At 43.8% G+C, this 25,736-nt stretch overlaps 1 protein-coding gene and 1 long non-coding RNA gene across 2 annotated transcripts in view; one reads left to right on the forward strand and one right to left on the reverse strand.

The window, feature by feature from the left end:
- xkr6b (XK, Kell blood group complex subunit-related family, member 6b) overlaps positions 1 to 14,425 on the reverse strand; it is an 87,817-nt gene extending 73,392 nt beyond the window's left edge. The window contains exon 1 of the mRNA XM_033648565.2: positions 13,466 to 14,425. Coding sequence (XP_033504456.2) covers positions 13,466 to 14,034 — 569 coding nt within the window. The 5' untranslated portion in view covers positions 14,035 to 14,425. The remainder of the gene's footprint in view (positions 1 to 13,465) is intronic.
- The window catches only part of LOC117270754 (uncharacterized), a 111,716-nt gene that overhangs the window by 80,892 nt on the left and 5,088 nt on the right, over positions 1 to 25,736 (forward strand). The window contains exon 5 of the long non-coding RNA XR_013493131.1: positions 3,572 to 3,648. This is a non-coding gene — a long non-coding RNA (uncharacterized LOC117270754). The remainder of the gene's footprint in view (positions 1 to 3,571; positions 3,649 to 25,736) is intronic.

Here is a 25,736-nt window from a genome sequence, read left to right on the forward strand (position 1 = left end):
GCAAATTGGGCACCTCGGATCAACTCGCCAATCCGGCTCTGTGTGTCTAAACACTCGCAGCTTGCCGGCAAAACGGCCTAACATTCGCAGAAAATCTGGCAGTGTAAAAGGGTCTGGATACCGCGTTGAAGGTGGGACACCGTTCATTCCTATGAAAGTTGCTCAGTGGCGCATGAAGCCAAAAAAGCTCTATTTCCACGGTATGAAATCACCCGGATGTTCAGTGGGATCAATACCAATCCCGATGCTGTGGCTTTGAGTATCAGCCGATAACCTATACCGATACCATGGTTGACCTAAAAAGCTATATACCTTTACATGTAGAACAGAAAAGACTAGAGGCATCAGGCATTGATGATTACACAGTTCTTTCCTAAGATAAAATGAAACAAGATGAAACAGATTAATGCAATGATGAACTACAAAATAGTTCATCATAGTTCTGAAATAGTGTGAAATACCTCCACACGGCAGATTCTCTCCTTCACTCCATGATATATGACGTAGCTGGCATCACAATAGATTTAAAGGGAAAGGATCACCTCAGGTATAGGTTGCATTTTCCGATACCCGATCCATCTGTTTTGATGATCTCAGGGCCGATATTTGATCCAGATATCGGATCGGTGCATCCCTAGTTTGGCCACTAAGAAAATTGGCTCCAAAGCTCAGCGCACATCGAAGGGGACTGGTTGTGAGCAGTTTCATGTAGGAACTACTAAAAACACCAACCAGATCACCGCCCAGAAGGAAGTGTGCATCTGCTGTTGTATAGTATAGAGAGAACTGGACCCAAAAGTGTGACTTAGACAGCTGTTCAGTTTAAAGTGGTTTTACTTTCAAAAAAGCCAGAAGGGGTGTCTTGGGTTGATCCAGGGCACAAACAGGGCAGGCAGGCTGAGCAGGGCTGGAAACAAGCTGGCAGGCTGGAGTGGAGGGCAAACGGGTGACCGGTGAGTGTGGATCACAAGGTAGACTGAACAATCTGTACTGCTGGGGTTGATGATTAGTGGATGGCTTTCAGGTGAGCAGGCAGATTGGCAGCAGGACTGATGAGAGCCACGCCCAGACACAGAGAGAGACAAACAAGAGGCACAAGAAACAAAGGGGAGGGAGGGAAACAGCTGACACATGTATTTTTGATTTGGGGTTGAACTGTCCCTTTAATGCTCTCAGTATTTCTGGCAGCGAGACAGCATCTGTGAGATTGAATCAAAATAAACTCCAGAGCCCATGTTTATTATAATACACAAACATGTCACCCTGAGCACTGGTGTGGCTCACTGATGTGTTTTTAATAGTTTTAATCTGTGTGCTCTGAGGGAGAGTGCGCAGGAGATGGCTCTCCGTTAAAGGAGAGAGCCAGGGGAGGGAGGGAGGGAGGGAGGAGGAGTTCATTGTCCACAGGCTGCACCACCTCCCTCTGATCTGAGCGCCTCAAGAAACAGGACATGGAAATTTCTAATTCTGCCAAGGTGTGTGTGTTTGTGGGTGTCCGTGAGCAAGAGAGAGGCCACGATGTGAGACTGCATATAAGGAGGTTTATAAAAAAAAAAAAGAGCGAGCTACTCTGAACTCCCCTGAGGTGCAGTTTGTGTATGTGCGCGTACACAAATGTATGTGACCTGCATACAAATCTGTGTCTGGTAACCCATCTGCCCGCGTGCTTAATATTCCGTCATGAGTGCCAGCCTGTCTCCGTCTGTTGACCAGTGTTGAGAGGCTGCAAGGATGTAACATGGAGGCCTTCAGGCATCTACTACAAAATATTGTTCTGCTCAGGAGGTAGGCCTGAGGCGGTTAAATCAAGCATCATCATAGGCTCTTTATTCCCATTCATTCTCCGTGCACTGGACTTAAGAGCTCTCTGCTGTAACAGGCGGCATCAGCGCTTGTGGAAACAGGGTTACAATCAGCTATCATGTTACTCATTTATTTAGGGTTTTAGCCTCATGGACATATGTAAGGTCACAACAACAGTCTGTTATGATGTTCAGAACAGATTAGGGGAGACCTGGGATGGTTGTGAAATTTTCTTAATTTCTGTTTGTATCTTGGAGCTCTTTGAAGCCAGTGTTTTCAAAACGTGTTACTACATGTGTCTGCTTTAAAAAGGGGTAGCTGTTCTGTCTGTAACACAAGCATAGTTTGGTGAGGGAAATGTTACAATTCACTCCATAGTCTGGGTTAGTTGTAACATAGCCTGGGGTGAAATGTTACGTTATGAGAAAAACTGAAAGAAACAGTGTGTAAATGTGTGGAGATTTAGTGACATCTAGTGGTGAGGATTGCAGATTGCACCCAGCTGAAACTTCTCCCAATTAGGATTCCTTCAGTGGTCATTGTTCAGGAGGTTTTTACCAGGAGCTGAATTATCCACAGAGGTCTCTTCCTCTCCAAAACAAACTGACCAGGTGATTAAAACTGATAAAAACGCTGAAAAAAGCAGTTTCACATGACAAATAACTGTTTCTTCTCAGCTGTTCGGCACGTCACAATCAGGCTGCTCACCCAGTGCCTAATAAGTGTACTCACCTTATTTCTGATCCAGATTATCCGCAGAGATCTCCTACTCTATAAACCGACCAGGGGTCTCATTTACAAAACAAGACCTGAAAGAGGCGAACGCCACTTCCCACGGAAAATCTGTGATCAATAAAAACAGATATGATGGGAGAAACTTTGACCCATGCACTTTGGAGACGTGACATTGGCGACGCAGACAGTGAGGTGGCAGCCTGATTGTGTAAATTGTCACCATTTTTGGCTTTTATCTGTACACACATTTTAGTATGGCTCCTATGCACTGTTTTATAAATGAGACTCCAGGTGATTTAAACTGAAAAAAGCAGTTTTGCGTTACAAATCAGTGTTTCTCTGACGCTGTTTGGCATGTTAGAGACAGCCGTTAGCCTAGCACCTGCTAACGTGTGCTCACCTTTTTTCTCTGATAACTTAAGATCCAGACGTTCAAGAGCTTTTTACCAAGAGCTGAATTATCCGCAGAGGTCTATTCCTCTCCAAAACAAATAGACTTTGTGAATGAAACAGCTGAAAATGCTGTACAAAGTGGTTTCACGTTACCAAACAGTGTTTTTCCAGTGCAGTTCAGCTTGTAGCACATGGGCAGTTAGCCCAGCACCTGCTAATGTGCGCTCACCTTTTTTCTCTGATAACTTATGATCCAGATGTTCAGGAGGTTTTTACCAAGAGCTGAATTATCCGTAGAGGTCTCTTCCTCTCTAAAGCAAATGGACCTGATGATTAAACCAGTAAAAACACATTTTAAAGCAGCTTCACGTTACAAATGAGTGTCTCTCGGACATTGTTTGGCATGTCGGACATGGCTGTGACAACCCCAGCTTTCAAGAGCATTTAACCGTGAGCCATATTCTCTGTAGAGGTCTTTTCCGCTTCAAAACAAACATACCCAGTGATTTAAGTTTTACATTTCACATTTTTCAGATGCTGCTTGTCACCAAGGGGCTTCTAGGTATTCCTTGAAAATGTGAAAATGCAAATGGCTCTATCTAAAGCCAGTGTTTGGTTTGTCTGTTTTTGCCTACTGTAGAAACATGGCGATGCTACATGGCGATCTCCGAGGACGAGGACCTGCACCCTGTGTAGATATAAACGGCTCAATACAAGGTAACGTAAACATGACGATCCTTATTTTCAAGAGATGATACACTAATGAATACATACTTATTATATTATATTCCATTTCTGCCAATATATCCCCCTAAACCCTACACACACACATTTTTTAACATAATTAGGACGTGTGTGTGTCTGTGTTTGTCTCTTCAGTGTGTTTGTCCTGCACTCTTGTGTGTGTGTGTGTTTGCCTAGTTGGCTGTCAGTGTGTTTGTGCTCGTCTGACGGAGAACCTGAAAGTGTTACAAGTCTCTCATGTTCCCACCACCCCCAGTCTCCCCTAATGGTGCATCTGTGTGCATCATCTGCGTGTGTTTATTAAGAGGCGAAACATTTGGATTCAAACAAGCAACGCACGCCGAATCAAACATTTTCCAGCAATACTCTCTAATTCAATAACCCAGCATGAACTCAGATCCTGGTGACACTGAACCAAAACAGCAATTGAATCCCCTTTTTTCCCTCACATCCCTCTCTCTTCCCCCCGCTACTTGAAAAACTGAAGCACATATCTCGGTGTCATTTACCGCTTTCCGTCTCTTTACCCCCAGCTGCGATACGCTCCCAGAGAAGACTGCTTTCCTTGCATTTTGATGTGCTCCTCCGTCACATAATTGGGGGTTTTCTGGGAGCTCTGGCTTTAAAGGTTTGTCCCCTGTTATCAGCGCTAATGAGAAAATGAGTAGCGTTAGGCTGATATGTTCTAGAGCAGCACTGGGAGTTTATTTTGTGCTGTCTGTAAATAACACACAATAGAGTCCGATTTGTACCTTAATAAAGATAAGTGTTTTCTGTCTGCTCTTTTCATCTTTTGTCCTCTGTAGAGTAAAATGCATTTGAGGGGAAGTATTTTACTGTGTTTCTTTTTAAGACACACATTTTGTCGTGTGCCTTTACAACACTGTTAAACAATTTTGTCTTTTAAGGAGATTCCCTGAGTTATTTACTCTGGCAGCAAACTGAGCAAGCAGCCCAGCCGTCTATCAGTCGCCTCCTTCTGTCCAAAAATACTCCGACGCTTTGACTGACGACGGAACAAGATGTTCCCATCTTTCGCCATTTTAAACTCTCAATACATAATTACATGGATTGTCACCAATTTATCCAAGCTTTCATCTTTTCCCTCTTTCACCCCGTCAGCTGTTTTTTTTTTTTTTTTTTTGCCTTGACAGGGCAGCTGGTTGCATTGTATCATCTCAACGTCTCGGCTCGCTGCATGTACAAACCTTTTTTGGCAACTACAAGCAGCCCAGCCAGCCAAGAGAGGCTTTTGTCGACTCCTTCCCAGTCTGTATTAATATTTACCAGGCTAGGAAACAGAGGCAGATGTCAACCATGAGGCGATTCCTCCGTGTTGCGCGGTGGTGAGCCCGCTCTTGTTCTGGATTAAAGCATAATCCAAGCATCAGATTTGTGGTGGTAAAACATTTTGTACAATTGCGAGGAAGGGGGGGGGACTCCCCACGTCTTTGGCTCCTGCAGAAGTGGAGAATTCCTCGATAGCCGAGATGAATGTTTCAGTAATGCAATAAGAAGAAGACATTAACCAGAACGTTTGTTATTTTTATGCAATCCCATTTGACCCCTATACATATGGAAGATGAGCAGTTTAGTCAAAGTGCACGGCATTTTGGCACTTAACCGGAACACACTGCATTTGTACACATAATCAAACAAGCAAAAAGACAACCCACACACTGATGGAAGAACAGCAGGGATTATAACCCAGTGGCCAGTTGTATGTTCCTGCAAACCACAGATATTTTACTCTTGTACATTTCATACGAATCACATCAGTGTTTCTAAAGTGACGTAGTGTATGAGCTGACTTGGTTACCTGGAGGTGAAGGAGATCGTGGCTAGTGTGTCACTTAAGCCTATTTCACATTACACGATTTTCACCCTGATTCTGCGTCACAGAGACTATCATAATCTTTTGAGTGTTCATACCTTGCGACGTGTGTTTCTGTCATTGGGAGTCTCGCCAACTGCGCTACAACCTGTGTGTGCACACCACAAGATTTCTCCACCGAGCCCTCGCTGACAGAGCCCCAGATAAGGCGATGACGTCACCAAACTTGGAGACGACACATCGTAAAGGCATGGATATTCTTCCCAGTGTTGAATCAGATCTGCCTCCAGGGCCTGGGTCCAAACACAACGCGCTCCCTGACCCCGTGACGCCGCCATTGTTGTTGTTGCTTGCCGGCTCGTCAATGTTGCCAGATCTTGGGAGAGAAACAAGCAACCAGGGCTATGGAAACAAGCCCAAAAGAAGCGACTATCATGCATTTAAATAACTTATTAGACGGATATATATAGAGGAAGGCAACGTTTAGAGAGCAAGCCCAAATAAGCAACTCCACTTTAGAAACAAGCCCAAAAAAAACTCCTGCAACTCATGACTACCAATATTTGTAAGTGACTTTACAAAAAACAAGCCCAAAGTCGTGGCTAATAAGCAGACGTGGCAACCCTGCGGCTTGGACTCCTCACATTTCTTCCATCCTCCTGCGTGCTGACGCGGGACGTATCCCGCCTCTCACTGGCTGATGCTCTTTGTCAGTTGTGTCACACCTCTCCAGTTTTCTAGCATTCTAGGGCCACTTGCTCGTAGGCTTGTTCACACATGGGGACTCATCGTGGCAGACTATCTGCCGACTCACCTCCGACCCAAGGTGGCAAAATCGCGGTGAAATAATGTAACTTTAAGTGAGACGCCTGCCAAGCTGCAGACGACTGCAGACGACTGTTCAAGAGCAACAAAACTTGTCGTGTTTTAGCGTCCCGTCGATGTATTTCTAGTGGCTTTTAAGCAGCAAACGTGAGTGTTTTTTTTTTCTTTTACCGAGACATAACTGAGTTTCCTGCCGAGATAGTGCCATGAAAAGCAGGTATTTTAAGCTTAACACAATCAAGTGGTTGTGTGTGTGTAACCACACATTCGGTACAATGGACAACCAAGAAGTGCAAAGTGCAAAGAAACAGCAGCGAATGTTTCAGTCCAACACTGTGCAACACTGTGTTTCATTTGTCTGGGAGACTGTATGAATCGATACACACTCTCATGTACACACATGCTGCAATACTCTGTGTGTTAAATGTGGTACAAGACTGTGTGAAGATAAAATGGCACTAAAATGCATTAAAACCCAACCTGGTGATTGAGTCTGGATTTCAGCACCGGACAGCTCCTGAGTGGCGTTCAATGCATTGAGTCTGTTGAGTGTTAAAACCCACAAGAACAGGGTAAACCAAGGTATTGTGCTTTCATAAATTCTGACCTTAAAGCCCAGTTCAGAACCAAAGATTTGCGCCGAGATGAGTTGAAACAGGCAACTACTTGCAATGCTCCGTTCTGCAACGTTGAAAAAACCTGCTGGTTCACACCAATGCAACTAGATGAGATGGTGTATCATCTCTATGCAACAACTCTGTACTTCTGTTCTGTTTGCAGCTTTTCAGGCTTATTTTGTGTCAGAATATAATGTATTATTTAATTTATTATATAATGGGAATGTGTGTGGGCGGAGCATAAGCACATATAACTAGCAGCAGCAGCAGTGACCCAACGGTGGGGATGGAGCACCTGCCACAGCAAGCGACACGCCGTCTGCGGTCATTTTGACTTGACCAGCGGACTTCACTACAAGTCAACTAGCTGTAGAAACAGGTGATAATCTTTACGTACTAAAACCAGCCACTGGCGATTTGACCAGCTGAGTTGCAGGTGACACCATCAGCAGTCATGTCACACCGCTGCAGCTTCTCTCTGCAAAGTTTTAAAACACTTTTGTCTCGTTGCAAATCTTTGGTCTGAATTGGGGTTTAGTCTCATGTAGGCTGTAAGTCAAGCTCCAAAACATGCTGCATCCTACATTTCCCATAGTGCATTCCCATGATACATTCCCATCGGAGTCTTCATTCGACCCTCATGCCTTTTAAATGCCCACTTTTTTCAAACGCCAGACTTTAAGTTGGTGATGCCCGCATTTTATTAAAGGTTCTGAGCATTTATACAGCAGCAAACCACTATTGTGAAGATATGATGGAGTAATGGCACCCTGAGCAGAGACTAAAAGTCATGCTACCTCTTTATGTTTCTGCAATCTGAGCTTCTCTGTTGTTTGTTGTTGTAAGCTGGTCCGGCTGCACATGTGTATCCCGCTGGCTAGCTCATTGCTGCAGCTTTGCACTGCGCTCATATGGAGGTTACAGCTGATATCGGAACGGCAGTGTCGCAGAAGCTTAGCACCCACCCTCTGGTTCCCTCCCCTGGTTAACACCGTTAGATCTGTTAGCACTGTTGCCATGGTTTAGCACTGTCTATGGAGCCAGCTCAGCCACTTTCATGTTGAGAACCGTGTTCAGACAGCTCAGGTTTTTACACAGAGCTCCTTTAAAAATGCTGGTATCCCAAGCTAAGATAACCCTAATGACATCATCAGGATTATCTATAGTTTAACCACACTGAAATATTGACTTACTGGTTGTATTTAGAGGCTGGTTGGAAACTGCAGCCCTGTTTTTGTTTTTATCCTGAGACATATAAAGGCTACAGAGGAGATGTGATGTTGAAATGCACACTGCTCAGTGCTTAATGCCACTGGAGGTTTGAAATCGTGTTCAGCTACTGAAAACCGCCTGTTACAATATTTTCACCCACAACTATACAAAATTAAAAAGGGAAGAAGCAGATGACACCCCGCCCAATTCTGCTGGGATTTCCTCACAACAAAGAGCTTCCAAAACTTTCTACATGGAATTCCTCGGAGGGGGGCGAAGACGGATGCAGCTCTTTTCCAGTCAGATGCTAATTTGGGCTTACACTGATTAAGCTGTCCATCGTACCGCCAGGAGACCTCTGCGTATGTGTGATCCACTGTGTGACTGAGCGTATATGAGCAGAATCGCTAAAGCTTGAGGGGACACCGTCAGCAGTGGCAGCGATTCGCAGGGAGGACGACATGACAGAGGTGCGGAGAGCCAGTGACAGGGCGGGATTACAGATGGGAGAGAGGGATCCTCCCTGTTCTGTCAACAATTAACAAGCAGATAACTGCAAGACAAGCTCAGCGATTCTGCCGCCGGCGCGGTCCTCAGGTGCACGCAGGGAAAGCAGCAAATTGAATGCAGGATTGAAAATAGGATTGAGTAATGAGACATGATGAGGCTGTGTTTTTGACTCCTGTCAGCACTTCATCTTGTTTTCTCATATTAATGAAGGGAAAACAACTCACAAACTGATACTATAGCGTCTTATTAAGAATGCCGAAGAATGGCAGCTGCTTTGAAATCCTGTCATGGAAAATAATCATTTCTTCTCCACATGATGACAAAATACCAGACATGATTCAGACGATTAATTGCACCACACGATGGAACTAAAATCTGACAAAAAAACAAAGCACAGTACTGTTAAATAAATTTCCACACCCCATAAAACAATGTTTCATGATAACATATGCTACCTTTTGGCAGTTTGGCCTCTCACAGTGGCTAATAATCTCCATATCAAGTGTGAGCCCTGCAGGTCTGAGGTTGTGAACTCGCACTAAGCTGACAAGAGCAGCTTTTGACCCTCAACCCCCCGAACCAGCGACCAGGCGGATCATGTCCGAAGGGAGACAGTGGCCTGACAATGATCCCTCGCCCCAGGCTCTGTGCTGTCACAACATACGCACCAACACATTATGTTTACTTGAGTTCCTCATGAGCAAGTTTCACCGCACGAGATTCGTTTTTTTTCCTCTTACTTTTCTAATTCAGTCTGGTTTGGTTTAGCAGACAGTAATTTCCACTACTGTACATATAAATATACAAGCTAACAGAATTGATTATATACACAAGAACATCTAAAAACACAATTAAGTGTGAAGTTAACAACTTTATTAAAGATCCAGTGTGTGGGATTTAAGAGTAGAAATTTAGTATGATATTATAATTATGTTTTCTTGATTGTATGCTCACCTGAAAATAAGATTCATTGTGTGCTACCTTAAAATGAGCTGTTTATATCTACCTAGGAAGTGGGTTCTCATCCACAGAGTCCGTCATGTTTCTACGGTAGCCCCAGATGGACAAACACTGGTTCTAGATAGGGCCATTTGCGTTTTCGTGTCGTCCCCTCTGCAACGAGCCAAACAGTGTCAGAAAAGCACAGATTTTTGTCTTGACACTGCTTCAATCAGTGTTTTTAGAGGTGTAAATCCCAGGGTCTGTTAGTTTTGGAGAGGAAGAGACCTCTGTTGATAATTCAGCTCCTGGTAAAAACCTCCTGAACATCTGGATCTTAAGTTACCAGAGCAAAAAGGTGAGCACACATTAGCAGGTTCTGGGCTAGTGGCTCGTCCGTTTGTTTCGGAGAGGATAATTCGGCTCCCGGTCAAAACCTCCTGAGCAATAAACACTGACAGAACCCTAACCAGCAGTTCACACTTGTCACATGACATAAGTTTCAGCTGGCTGCAATCTGCAGTCCTCACCACTAGATGCCACCAAATCCCACCCACTGCTCCTTTAAAGGAATAATTTGACATTTTGGGAAATATGCTTATCAGCTTTCTGGCAGCAAATTGGATGAGAAGATCAGTACCGCTCTCATATCTGTTTATTAAGTACAAGACTGCAGCTAGCGGTTAGCTTAGCTTAGCACAAAGGGCAGACCAGCTAGTGTAGGTCTGTCAAAGGTAACAATCCACCTGCCAGCAGCTCCAAAACTCACTGATTAAAATGTTAATATAGGCCGAAAAAGTGCAGAATCAAAACATTCTAGAGATGGTGGGGGTACTGACTTAATCTCATGTAATTTTTCACCCTTTGCTTTGGATTTGTAACACTTACATCTATGCTGTGTTTCACTTTATTGTTGAGCTTTCAGTCTATTTGACCTTCATCAAAGCATACAGTAGGCAGCAATGGACAGGCAGGTAAAAGTAACCAATCTCAGTCTTATCATTTGCAGTATGCAACACACCCTGATATCTGCCCTTCACCTCAAAACAATATGTCAAAAATATGTGTTTATTATAAAACTAGAGCCTTCAGGTTTTTAAATACAAAAATGTCATAGGCAGAAACATTTTTCAAAGAAAGTTACTTTTACTTAAGATAATATATGATGGTGTTTTGGCACAGTTCAGGCCATTACACTAATTAAAAACTAAAATGTGTAAAGTGAGCAGTAAAATGCATTTTTCATGATAATGTGTGACAAAGTATACAAAAATAAATGGTGTTTATCTCTTTAATACTTTTGGAGATAAATCAAAAATACAATTTTAACCCAATTATGAGGCTCCTATGAGGTTCAGTATTTAAAAATGTATCTCCTCTTTCCGTGTTTAAACTAGACACTCCGCCACTTTTAAAGATTTTACACAGTTTTTTGAAATTCTTTTTTTTCAAGTTCTTCTCATTCCCATCCTCTCCATTCATTGTCTATGTAAGTTCATACAGTTTATAAGATACAAACAACATTCCAGCGTCAATACCTGTTTTAAATGTAATGTTTTTGGACTGTAAAAAGTGGAGTTGTCCAGTACTACTAGTACTACCAGTCACAGGCAGGTACACAAAGTTTCAGGTCTCCCCTCTTGGCCTTTACCTGCAAAATGTCACTCAAATCAACACATACCTTCCAGGAAGAGGCTCAAAATGACCATAAAAAGATACCCACACAAAAATGATGCAAAGGAACAGCAAAGAGACACAACATAACAACAGAAAAGGGGCAAAACCACAAAGACATACAACTCTGATTGTAAAAAATGTGTGACATTGTGTAAAACATAAATATGTGCTGCAGGCATCAAATTCAAATTGAATCAGGGTTGGAAAATGAACACAAAGAGACACAAAACGACTACAGTGTCTTGCTCCTATGTAGACAAGGTGGAGGGGCCTTTTGCATATCCATGCCCAGGGGCCCACTGTCTCATAATACGCCTGTCTGTGTGCCCCCCACCCTGTAAATTATGCTCCTGCAACAATGGTGCGAGACATGACCAAACACCTACTGTGCTAGTTAGATGTCATGTGTTTCCCCCCTCACACTCCTACATCCTGTCCAGTAACACCACAGAGACGTGTCTCCTATTTGTGCAGCAGCGGTTAGACATCTAGAGAAGCTCTCTCTCTCTTTACACTCCCATGTACATCAACCACCATAACCACCAACGCAAACCAACAGCTCAGACCGTGCAACAGTTCCCAGCACTCCATGTCTCCTTCCCGCTACAGACATGAGCAAAAAAATAATCCATTTAGCCACACTGGAGTAAATAAACTTGAGCCAATACAAGTGCAGCTAATCAATATAATAGCCTTCAGGTGCAGCTCAAAATGAGTCTGAGCGATGAGGAATGCAGAGTGGATTGTCTCATTCTGGGAAAACCCATCTTGACAGGGGGATGCACCGGCATGCACTAAATATAACTTGAACATGAGAGTGGAGGTGCTGTCTGCAGCCACATAGGAAGGGAGTCTTATTTTGGGGTTGTGAAAGGGAGGTAGATGAAGGTATCCCATAAGGCTTGTGGCTTTATTTATTTATTTTTTTTTTAAAAAAAAGGTCAGTGAGTTTCAGCTCAGATTTGACTCTGAGTCTCCACATGTGAGTAATGTAGCCTGTAGCACAAATGTTCTCGTGCATTAGACCACAGCACAATCATGGCATAGAAAATCCATTTGTCTGATGAGGAGCAGAGGCAGCTGTTCAGCACAACACAATCGGTGGTCAGTGTCAAATGTGGTGCTGCACAAAAACACAACAACCGTCGACTGCAAAGCTGAAAGTCAGGATGAAATGATGTGACCCCTTCCGCTGAGTCTCACAGTGTGCGCTGTTTTACATTTTTTCTCTCTCCCCCAGCCGCTGGCAGTCCTCTCAGAGCAGCCGTCATGCGTTACTTTTTTTCCCCATTAAATGCCAGCCACTGCGTCTGTCTGCACCAAAAACAACTCGCTGCTCACAAGCTCCGACCCAACAGAAAACGGTGTGGACAAGCCGCGCGCACCATTCTCACATTTTTACTACTACTGTAGCCGCTACATGTCACAGATTTACGCGCGGAGACGCGCACCTTGAGCATCCCCGCGGTCCCCCGACGCATCAATTTGCGCGGCCGAAAAAAGCGGATTTGGGGACCAAAGATGTCGAGCGTCGCAGAGGAATCGATGACATCATGTCTGTGGGGGGAAGATGTAGTTTTGCGAGCCGTGAAAACAGATGCTCGTCTGGCCTCTAGTTGCAGAGTTGGAGTATTTGATGCGGGGAGGGAGAGCGGGTGAATCGAGGCGACCGTGTGCACTGTGATGTGAACGGCGCGCCTGACACACACTCAGACATACACACACAGACTCAGACACATACACACACACATAAGCTTTCGGCTATTACCTGTCCGTCTTTGAACAAATAGCCCTCTCTTCCCTCCCCACACAAGCGCAATGGCGCACTGTGATGAAATAATCACAGCGGTGCAATTTCTGTGCAGCTGTAGCAGTTTTGGTCTGGACACATTTTGGCTGAGAGCGTGGAAATTATTGCGAGAAGCTCACAGTGTATTGGATATATTGGAAATGCAAATACAGGCATGTGTAGTGGAGACTGTGAGGCGAGCGTAATGGCATCACCACGGTGCTGATTTTCACCCCAGTCATGTACACAACAACGGGTTATACCAGGTGACAGTCAAGAGGAGGTTAGAAGGCTGAGTGAATGGAGAGAGTGAGAGGAGCCGGGAGCTCTGCGCTCTGGAGGCTTTAACTGATTCTTTTTAAAGGCAGAACTTGAAGTTTGTCTTACCTCCACACTTGTCCCAACTGAAAGATGTGAATGATGGTCTGCCAGACCCAGACAGAGAGGCGGCAGCACCTGTCTCTTTGCAGACTGGCTGTAGCTCTATGGCTACTCAGCCCCTCCACGGAGCCCAGTCCGCCCCCAGTGTAATCCTGCACAAACCACCTGAAGCTCAGGATCTGGACCAGAACCGAGGGCACCAGCACGAAGAACAGGGTCAGGCCTGACCACAGGAAGTCCTGCTTGTGGTAATAGTCGATGGCAAGCCACAAATCGGTCCCCACGTCCCAGAAAAAGACCAGCAGTGCCAGGATGATCCACAGGCAGTCCAGCCAGAGGCGCTCCTCCTGCGGTGGCCGCGCCGCATCTCTCTCCTTCCCCTTCCCCTTCCTCCGGAGGTAATGCAGGCAGGCGCTCCGGCAGCCCCAGTAGCACGACGAGGTGTTGCAGCAGTGGCAGATGTGGAATGAGCTGCTGTTCCGATTGTCGTCCTCTCCCGTCCCCACCACCTCGTCCAGGTTGTGCAGCTGGGCGAAACCGGTGACGACCCCGCGACCATCGGATTTCGCTGCCATCTTTCCCTCTGATGTTCCCACCTCCTCCGGCTTCCGGGGTTCGTGACGACACTTCCCTGACACCTGTTTTGCACCCCAAATGTTGGAGCCATCTAAAAGCGGGGTGTCAGCGCGTCGCAGTCGCTCACTCTGTCCCCGGATAGCGCACCAGTGGCGCCACGGACGCAGCACATCTTGTCTTCCTTTCCCTCCCTCCCCCCCCTCGCTCTTACTGCAGATCTATTCCCACCTGGCAACGAATAATCTAATCTACAAGTTCAAACAATTTAATTTTGAAACTCATGCATCCAACTGTGGTCGGCCAGCTCTGTACCTGTGCATTAATCTCATTGCCCGCTGCGCAGTTGTTTCCCTTCTCTGCAGCTCTCCTCCAGCTGCAAGCTGAGTGCCATGAGCAGACCGTCCCTCCACTGTCCCACCCCGACGTTATTCATCCCCCCACCTCTCCCCTCCTCCTCTCCTCTCCTCTCTCTGTCTCTCGCTCCCCTCTCCTCTCCTCTCCCTCTCTCTCTCACACACACTCACCGTCTCTCCCTCTCAACGTGGTTGCCATCTAGTGTCTCGTTTGAAGCCCCCAAATATGCAGGAGAGGACTGCATGATGTAATGCAACATGCCTCATCACCACCAAAGGAAGTCTTTCCTGTTGTTTGAACACTTGAATCAGTCACAGTGACACAGTGTGGGGTCACTTTTTGTAGGAGGGGAGGCGGAACAGAAACAAAAGCTCTCCTGCTGACGACAAAAAGCATCCCACAACGAGTTCTACAAAAGAGTTTATCATGACCTTTGCAGCTAGGGTGTGGGTTTAATTTCAACATTGAGGGGAGCACATGTGAGAGGGAAGATTTTGGGGTCCTGTGCCAGAATTATTTTAGCATCAAACACTTAATTTGGGTGAATTTTTATGCGTCAATTTGCGCATTTCCTGCATCCACCCTGAAATTCTATGCTTCAGTGTTTGTTTCTGCTTTTCCCATATGCTGCCATTGTGCAATTAAAGACAATAGGCATCTCCACCTGCCTGCGTCAACAAACAATTGGAAGTTAACGCCGGGAGAATACCAATGGCACGACAAAAGAGCAAGCTATAGGCAGCTTCCACACTCCATCCTCCGGGTAAAAGACGTAATTGATCTATAGGTGAATCTATAGATCTCTAGGATGGTTGCTAAGAGACATGTTGGGTTTTCTCTCCTTTCTGCAGCTTTTTCCTTTTTTTTATTTTTTCCACCAGCATTCAAGGCGCTAAGCATGTGCTGAAAAGTGACGCTTTCCCCCCTCCGGTAGCGTGTGCGAGCACAGAGCCGGTGAGTCCAGCTGCAGGCTCAACAACACCGTGATTAGACTGTGCCCACAGAGCTGCCATGCAGGGTCATTATCCAGTGTGAGATTGATTGGATCATGTCCCCCCACCATCCACCATCCACCCACCCACCCACCACCTCCCCTCCCACAGCCCACCCTGCTTCTCTCTGCTGGCCTGTTTAGACGCCGGATATGATGGGAGCTGTCCAGTGCTGAAATAGTGCTGAAGCTGCGACAACGCTCTGTCTCTCTCTGAGGATCCTCATTGACAAATGCATTCCTTTATCATAAAGCTAGGTCTACTCTTAAACCTAAAACACAGTCTGAACTGTCAGCCCTTTGAGGAAGTAGGGACTGGACCAAATGTCTTCACTTGTGTCACCATCAGGGTCTAAAACTCAATTTAGTTTGATTAAAAACTACTTAAAGGCGGAATTTGGCTGATTTAAATATATTTATACATTATTCCTATTGTCTATGACAGCCCCAAAACCTAATTAAACATGGACAACTCTCCCTAATCTAAAGAGTGCTAAATCTTAATATTTGTGATGTCACCAAGCATAAAATCTGGAGCTGCTCCATTGACAGTGAATTGAATATTTGTGATAGATGACACTAATGCACCAATAAGAGCATCCAGGGGAATGTTTTGAGTATATGGGTACATTTTCTGTTTCAGGACAGAGAACACTAAATCCACAAAGTCCAATTGATCTCACTTCCAACTTGTCAGATACTGATGCTTGGTCAGTGGCACCCTTTAGCAATGGTATGAGACGCCCCTGGCAGTTGCATTTTCAGTAGCCTATTATTAGGCTTTAATTAGACAGGACAGATTTTAAGCATGAAAGGGAGAGCGATGGGATTACATGCAGCAAAGGGCAGCAGGCTCGACCGAACCTACGTCAGCTGTAGCAAGGACTGTCTTAGTATATGGGATGCCCACTCTAACCACTGAGCTACTGGCCACCCAGGCAGTGGCATTTTTTTGGCAGTCTGTGGGTGATACCACACCCAACATATCACACTGTATGTGTCTTGTGTGAAACCAAAAGTCAAACAGTTATTTTAGTAACAATGCAGTGTGCTAATAAGTGAAGCATACCTTGCCAGTGATGTCTGTAATATGTCACGTGAGGTTACACTACATTAGTAACAAATATACTAATTTTAAACCAAACCATTACGTTATTTTCTAAACCTAACCAAGGAAGGAATTAAACCTAAAAATAAAGTTTTTTTAACCCACATTTTAAGGTTATTTGAAAAGAGACTGTATGCATTTAAAGGGAAATTTCGGTTTATTTCAACCTGTCTCCTATCGTCCTAAATTTGTTTCAAGTGACTAGTGACATAAAAATAATAGTTAGCATGTTAGCCGTTAGCCTAGATACAGCCGGGGCGCATAGTAGCGTCAGACCTGTTAAAACGTAAGTGAACAGGCATACTTCAAGTGCAAAGTTAGTCCACTAAACAAGCTTTTTTTCCAAAAGACCGCCTCATATCGTTAGGATAAATGTCAGAGAACATATAGAAAATGACATGTAAACGTGTTGTCTTACCTTACCAGTGTGCTGCCATGTTTGTTTACATTTAGCTCTGCTTTCCAAAGCGCGGCCGAAATCTCGCGAGAACAAGCAGCAACAGCTGGAAGGCAGAACCGGACAGTAGCCTGAAAAGTTCATTCATTTATTTTATGAAAGATTTATAGAATAATGACTGACTTTTTGCCAGACTTCGACTTTGTGGAGGAGGAATTTGATTTTGCAGAGTTTGATGGCCGCCCTTATTTATTTGAGCCAGAATACACTGACAAAGAGCTTTGTGAAAGTGAAGAACGGAGGAGGAGGAGAGAGAGAGGCGCAACAGGTAGAGGACGAGGGAGGAGGAATGGCTGCTGCAAGGCTGCGTAGCTCTGGGGATTGGTGGTGTACCTGTGAATGCTGTGCCCTGGTGCCCACAGAAGAGGAATGCCTCTGTATCTAGGCTAACGGCTAACATGCTAACTATTGCTAACTAACGGCTAACATGCTAACTATTATGTCACTAGTCACTTAAAACAAATTTAGGACGATAGGAGACAGGTTGAAATAAACCGAAATTTCCCTTTAACAAGCGGAAACTATACATTTTGAAACTTTCAACTTAAACTCTCAACTCAAATTTATCTAAAAAGCATGTTTAAAAACAACTCACGTTGACCAAAGTGCTGTACAAAAGGAACAAAGCGCTAAAACGTATACATAAGAGGCAACATAACTGTCAGGTACACAGCTCACACATTTAGAGACACAACACACACAGGTACATATCAGGGAAAACCACATCAGGGTGACTCAAACACTAATGAATAAAAGTAGGTTTTGAGCCTGGACTTTAACGAGTCACTGATGGGGGCAGATCTGATTGGAACAGCAAGACACAAAAGATACAATGCATGAAATGAGCACAAATTGACATGCCATCATTGAGCATCCAAAAGTGACACAGGAGGGGTAACCAAGTGGTTACCAAGTGCCCAAAACTGCAGTTCCTTGAATGACCACTTGAGGCTGGCATCAGAAGTGAGTCAATCCCCACTGGCTCTCATATTAAACTGCTCAACTTTACAGCAGAAATTAACATGTTTACAGCCTGGTATGAAACACGATTTTGGTCTCTCTAGCTAAGTTCCTCCTTTATGACAACTGTACAGGGGTCAATTTTTATATAACTCAGCCGTTTAGATTTTATTAAGGCTTAAAGTTATGCATAGTTAAGGGCAGGCCGCTTTGAGAGACAGGCTGCCTGCCGATAGAGTCATCGTCCTCTCAGTCAGATCCACCCATCACTCCTCCACAGTGGCAGTCTCTTGCCAAATATTTTCACTTCTGGATCCAAAAAAACAAGATAGCAATGGTTGAAATGCTGAACTCAAGGCTTCCATAAACCAGTGGGTGACGTCACAGTAGCTACATTCATTATGGGGATACCTATGGCATCACAGTCGGTATTTGATGAGCTGGGAGTGGGAATGTGTTGTAGACTCAGGCTCCCCTTCATTGTCTTACTTGATGACATCACAAGTAGGGGTGGGAATCTTTGGGCACCTCACGATTCGATAACGATTACGATTCAGGGGCTACGATTCGATTATAAAACGATTATTGATGCATCTTTAATTTATGTATATTGATGCACTTTTTCACAACACACATTTCTTTTTGTCTCACTGAATAAGCATTCAACACTTGCAATTTTTAAAAACAGTGCATTTGTAATAAGAAACAGTTGAATTCATTTCCATTATATTTTATTAAACATATAAATGGAAATGCGTGCAAACTGGAAAGTTACAACTTCGTTGTACGGAACCAAAGGTAACAACAGGTATCTTAAATCACAAGATAAAATGCGTAGTTAGAGTAACAAATGATTCGGTGGCGACAGACGTCCACGCATCACATGTAACTGCGTTCCTACCTGCCTTCAACAGTGAGGCCATGACTTCTGTTTTGGTTTGGTTGTAGAGTGTCGGTGAAATAGTGTCGGGATGGGATGGTGTATCTGGGCTCCAGTGTATGCAGCAGTGCTCGAAATCCCTGATATTCCACGACAGAATAAGGACGCAAATCCTTGGCAATAAATGCCGCGATGGCCTTCGTAATTCGCTTGGCCTTTTCAGATGAGGGTGGCAGCTTTCTAATTGCTTCCTCGATTGTTCTTTGGTCGGTAGCGCCATTAGTTGCCGCAGCAACAACAGCCTGCCGTCTCCCTGACTCCTCCGTCAGGTGGAATTGAGTTACATGGCTTCTCATGTTTGTTGTGTTGCCAAAGTATTTTATTTTAGCACGACACAGCTTACATATAACGTGGCTCTTGTCCAGTTCGCTTCCGCCGTCAATGTTGTAGAAGGAGCTGTTAAATTAGAAGGAGCTGTTCGGATCTCACGGCGAGGTGGGTGGCGGTCAGCCATGTTTGTTTTCCTCTGTGCGCGTGTCGGCGTGTCTGCTCCAGGTGCGCATTCCAAAGTGTCCCGGAGATGACACGTACCGCGCTTCTTAGTTCTGCATTATTTAGAACCTTCTGTATTACTCTAATTAACAGATTTAAATAATTGAAATTTGGACGTTTGTGAATCGATTCATATTCGTCCACGTCTGAATCGCGATGCATCTAAGATTCGGAAATTTCCCCCACCCCTAATCACAAGTTCATGACTTAATTCTCTGGTGTCTGGCTTTGAGAGAGAGCGGTTCATGTCCACAAGTATTTATTGAACTTTTCTGGGCCATGGAAATAACATATTGGAATTTTAAATATAGGCGGTGTTCCCGATTAATTTGACCCCTGAGGGGCAATTTGAGGCAAGCTGGTTAGCAAACACACAAACAACTCACACTCAGCTCACACACACATAAAATGTACAAACATATGAGAGTGTAAAAGATCAAAAGAGAGTGAAAAAACACAGACACAAGATCATTTATCAGTCAATACACAGAGTGAACTGACCATCACCTTATGGCCTCTTGATTAAACCAAACTTCATTTCTGCTTTTGTCAAACTTGAATTTGTCCTCACTCAGAGCACACACACACACTACACACACACATCAGTCCATATATATGATGCCGTTGAACTATGAACTGGGAGTGTTTTCATATTCATCTGAAAAGAATTTAACACAAGAGGTGATAATTAAATAGTAAATGAATGGACTGCTCTTGTATAGCGCATTTCTAGTCTTCCGATTATTCAAAGCGCTTTTAGACCACGTCACATTCACCCATTCACACACTGGTGGCCGAGGCTGCCATACATGGTGCCACCTGCTACTCAGTAACCATTCACAAACACTCACATGCAGATGAAACGGCCATCAGGAGCAATTTGGGGTCCAATATCTTGCCCAAGCATGCTTCAACACGCGGACGACCCGCTCCACCTCTGAGCCACAGTCGGCAGGGCTGTTTTTTTTAACCCATATTTAACCAAGTAAGTACCGTTGAGATCAACAATCTCTTTTACAAGGGACAGCAGCACAGAAAAAGTTACCAATTAAACCAACCGAAACCAATTGCCAGAAAAAAATGTTGGCATTGTTTGTTTCTCCAAACATTTCAACGACACTGTGGTTAACATGTGGTTGGTTTTAGGCACAATTCCACTTGGTTATGTTGGGGAAAAAAACATGTTTTGGCTGAAAATACCCAGTGTTGTTGGCACTATCTTGGCAGGAATCACAGCGATGTCTTGGTAAAAAAAAAAAAAACTGCTTTTCCTGGCAGTGTCCCCGCTGAAAAAAACAGTGAGGGATTGCTAAAAACACCCACATTAGAGGCTGAAAATCAACTGGAAACACAGCAATGACTTGTTAAATCACACATGGTTTTGTTGTTTGTTGGTCTTGGATGGTGGTCTGCAGCTTGGCGGGCACCTCGTCTAGATGACGCCATCCAACATCTCATCCACCTCCAAATAAAGTCAGCTCATAGACTACGTCACTACATCACCAAATCTATAATTATGAGAATATATTTTGTATCAAAAATCTGCAGATGAGTGTTAAAACAGCCTTCCAGTGAAGCTCAAGTATCCCAAGTGGAGTAACATTAGGCATTTTTGAGTGGAGGCAGACTTTAATATTATCATCATGTTCACCTCTGCTGGTCTCATGACTAATGACAAATCACACTGGAGCAAAATGTCAATGCATTACAGAGAGGAAAAGCATGACCAGTCTGCAGGTTTTTCTCTCTCTGTGTGCACTGCCAGGGTAAAAGACACCACTGGACCAGTGAGAAGGAGCTCAGAGCTACATTAACTCACTTAATTATTTCTGATTGGGTTCATTGGACCAGGTCTTCTCTGGTTTCACACCAAAACACCCATATGTTTTCTCCCAGCCATTGTGGGATACCTTACATTACATCGAATAACACTCTTTGTGTGTCATTTATATGATAATAAATCAAGTTTTTCTTTTTAGTTATTGTTAAAAGCTGTTTCAGAAATGAGCAGCCTAGTCGCCAGAATACAATGTTGGCATTGTATGTTTCTGCAAACCATACATGTGTTGCTTTTGTACATTTTATAGGTGTCATATCAATAATTCTAAAGGAGGAGGGGATGGTGGATGTGCGTGAGATACTGTTCAAGATCAGTGGCATTCCCAGCTGTGTTTCTGGTGACTGAACTGGGTATTTTTTATTAAGACATCTGCATATTTCAAGATGCGTTTGTGGCAACCAAACTGGATATGTTTTATTGAAACACTGGGACATTTCCAGCTGTGTTTGAGGTCATCAAACCAGGAATGTTTTAAAAATATTTCAGGACATTTCCAGCCGTGTTTGAGGCGATTAAACATGGAATGTTTTAAAAAATATGTCAGGACATTTCCAGCCGTGTTTGAGGCGATCAAACATGGAATGTTGTGAAAATATGTCAGGACATTTCCAGCCGTGTTTGAGGCAATCAAACCAGGAATGTTTTAAAAATATGTCGGCATGTTTCCAGCCGTGTTTGAGGTGATCAAACCAGGATTGTTTTAAAAAATATGTCAGGACGTTTCCAGCTGAGTTTGAGGCGATCAAACCAGGAATGTTTTAAAAATATGTCAGGATGTTTCCAGCCGTGTTTGAAGCAATCAAACCAGGAATGTTTTGAAAATATGTCAGGACATTTCCAGGCATGTTTGAGGCGATCAAACCAGGAATGTTTTAAAAATATGTCAGGACATTTCCAGCAGTGTTTGAGACAATCAAACCAGGAATGTTTTAAAAATATGTCAGGACATTTCCAGCAGTGTTTTAGGCGATCAGACCAGGAATGTTTTGAAAATATGTCAGGACATTTCCAGCCATGTTTGAGGTGATCAAACCAGGAATGTTTTAAAAATATGTCAGGACATTTCCAGCCGTGTTTGAAGCAATCAAACCAGGAATGTTTTGAAAATATGTCAGGACATTTCCAGCTGTGTTTGAGGTGATCAAACCAGGAAGGTTTTAAAAATATGTCAGGAAATTTCCAGCTGTGTTTGTGGCAACCACACCAGGGATGTTTTAACAAGATGTTGGGACATTTCCAGCTGTGTTTGTCATGTCACAACTGGGTATGTTTTTTATGAAACATCTGCACATTTCCAGCTGTATTTGTAGTGACCAAAGTTTAAGTTTTAAATAGACATCTGGACATTTCTAGCCATGTTTATGGTAATCAAACAGGGTATGTTATAACAAGACATTTAGACATTTCAAGCTGTGTGTTTGTGGCAACCAAACTGACATACTTTAATGAGACGTCTGGACATTTGCAGCCATTTTCATGGCAACAAAATTAGGTATTTTTTACCAAGACATTTGGACATTTCCAGCCATGTTTATGATGACCAAACAAGATATTTTTTAACAAGAAGTCTGGACATTTCCAGCCATGTTTGTGGCAACAAAACCATATTCTTTAAATTAAAACATGATGTTTCTCTAACCCTAACCAAGTTTCGTTTCTGTGGTTTGCAGAAACACACAATGCCAACATTTATTCTGGCGATTGGGTTGAAAAGATCATAATCTGCAAAAACATGTTATGTCCCAGCATGTCTGGTACAAACACAGCATATAAGATTAGATACTTTCCCATTTTTCTTTTAGACCAGCATTTGTCATGGTGACTTGTTACGTCTTTATCCATCAAGGGTGGTAAGCAGTGGGAGAGGAAAGTCCTTTGTTTTAGAGATGCAGGGAAAGTCACAGTGATGCTGCATAAAAGAATCAGGGTACAGTCGCTCCCCCAGGCCAGATAACTGGGGAAAAAAATGTGATCAAATGCGTATAAGAGAGTATGGTATCATAAAACCTGTTTCATCTGAGTAGCCTTCATTTCCTCCTCTTCCTCGGGTCTGTTAGGCCTCCACAATGCTTTTTGAGCAGCGTACCAGATGCACACTCAGCTCTAATATCCACAGGAGATGGCAGGCAGTTTAATGCAACAAATGCCTCGCAGCAATAAAAAACAATAAAATCATACGACATCAATTCAAATTATAAAGCACTTTTTAACCAATTTGTCACAAAGTGCCTTACAGGGCAACAAACAGGCATTAGTCATTTTAAACACAAACAAATCACAGGCCCAACATGAGTGTGTATGTGTGTGTGTGAGACAGAGAGAGTGGGTGAATATAAAAGCAGACTTTAAAAGAAGACAAGGCAGGAGTAGAGAGAAAAACTCAGAGGCCTCTTGAGGAAGAGATCAGGATGAAGGCTGGTTAGGGGGGCGGAGGCTAAATAAATCAGACAGTGTGTGTGTGCGATTTCCACACACGGACGGGGAACCTGCAGAGGGAGGGAGCAGCGATACTTTCCAGCCAGCTGTACTTCAAATGTAAATCCTGTGAACGAAGTGCTCAGGTGGAACGAATCAATGATGCATTGTGGGCAAGGCTATTTTATGTTTTGCACTTCAGAGGTGTGACTGTGTAATCAATACAAGTAGCAACCAGAAGCCGATGACAAGTCTATGGGAGGTTTTTTTTCCAGTTTTTTTTTCCCAATGTTCGGGTCACTATGCCACACAAATTCTTACCACATCAGAAAAAATGCAACGTGGCAAAAAAAGGAATGTAATTTATGTGTATGTGCTCACGTGGATTTTACAGTGAGTCACTTGAGGTTTGTAAAGAAAGAGATTTTCAGCATAGCTAAACTATAGGGGCATTTCAAAGAGTGTGCTTAATTTTCATCAGGTATGCACTCATGTCACATCTCATCAAGGTGCCCAAATTTACAGTTGTGCATCTGCAGTAATACATTGCTCAAAGAAATTAAGGGAACTTCATGGATATCAAACTGTCCATTTAGGAAGCACGAGTGATTGTGAATCAGTTTCAGCTGTTTTGGTGCAAATCAAAGTGACAACAGGTGCAATGGAGAGGCAAAAGCAAGACAACCTCCCAAAAAGGAAATGATTTTAAATGTGGTGGCCACAGACAGTTGCTCTCTCCTTATCCTCCCTGACTGATTCTTCTCTAGTTTTGTGTTCTGCTAGTGTCCTTGTCACTCCTGGGAGCATGAGGCGGTACCTGCGGTCGCAAGAAGGCTGCACAGGTAGTCCAGCTCCACCACAGTCACAGTCACAAGACAGTTTGTTGTGTCTCCCAGCACAGTCTCAAGCATGGAGGAGATACCAGGAGACACGAGGAGAGCTGGACAGGGCCGTAGATGGGCATCAGCCCAGCAGCAGGACCAGTATCTGCTCCTTTGTGAGAGGAGAAAAAGGAGGAGCACTGCCACAGCCCTACAAAATGACCTCAAGTAGGCTACTGGTGTGCATGTTTCTGACCAAACTGTCAGAAACAGGCTCCACGAGGGTTATGGCTCGACGTCCTCGAGTGGAAAACCTGTTTGAGGACATGGTAGTGCCAAGATGTTTAAAGCTCTTGACGTGGCCCAGGGTTTAAGGCCCAGGTAGTTATTCTCACACCACCCTGCAAAGCTGTGAATCAAAAAGAAAGGCAGAAATGAGAAGAAACCATCTCTAAAAACGCAGACCTACGAAACATTGATGAAAGCATACAAGGAAGCATAATGCTGAGGCTTTCATGTTTTACAGTTGCGGTACACATGTCGCATGTGCTACATGTGCTAAATAATGCAAGGAATGTAATTAGCGGTGAATCCTTAAGGAGCTTTGCAGTTTTTTTTTCCTCTTAAGGGTGCGAGGTGAGAACTGTAAATGTAAATGTCTCAATTTAAAACTCTTTAATGCGACATACATGACTGCACAAACCTAGCCAAGGACTAACTTAGCTTCATTCAAATCAAAATCACTATTCATTTCATGAGCTTGACAAGATGTAAAGTACCATTTCCAAGCTTTCCAAGTGGAGCTAATGTTGGTGCCTCGAGTGAATAAATAAAGAAGTTTCTCACAGAGCTTACACAACTAATTTTGGTCATAGACTGTGCACCCACGTCGGAGTCACCATTATGCGTTGTGACAGACCGCTCTGATTCACTGGACATGCCCAAAATAACATCACACACACCAAACAAACCGCTCAGAACAGAAGGTTGATGAGACATTGTCTTAATAAGAATTTGAATGAAAGGCTCGGCTGAGTAATGGTGTAAGTGTGTGGGAGCAAACTGTCAATCCCTAAAAAATTCACCAGACGATGTTCCAAAACACCCAGAGCTTGTCAAGAAATGTCAAAAGCTGATCTGTGTGACGTCAACAAGCGTTCAGATTTGGAAGCTCAGTGATAACGACTTGATCACAGTTGGTTCTCGTTACTCATCCAGCTCTATCAGTGGACTTTTATTGGAACATGTAGTTTTGTGTTTGACAAGTTTGTGAATATTTTCTGCCGAAATCTTCAGTGAGAAAAGTGTGTGTTCTGTCTTGAA

This window comes from Epinephelus lanceolatus, chromosome 13 (assembly GCF_041903045.1).
Source record: "Epinephelus lanceolatus isolate andai-2023 chromosome 13, ASM4190304v1, whole genome shotgun sequence".
NCBI classification, from domain to species: domain Eukaryota; kingdom Metazoa; phylum Chordata; class Actinopteri; order Perciformes; family Serranidae; genus Epinephelus; species Epinephelus lanceolatus.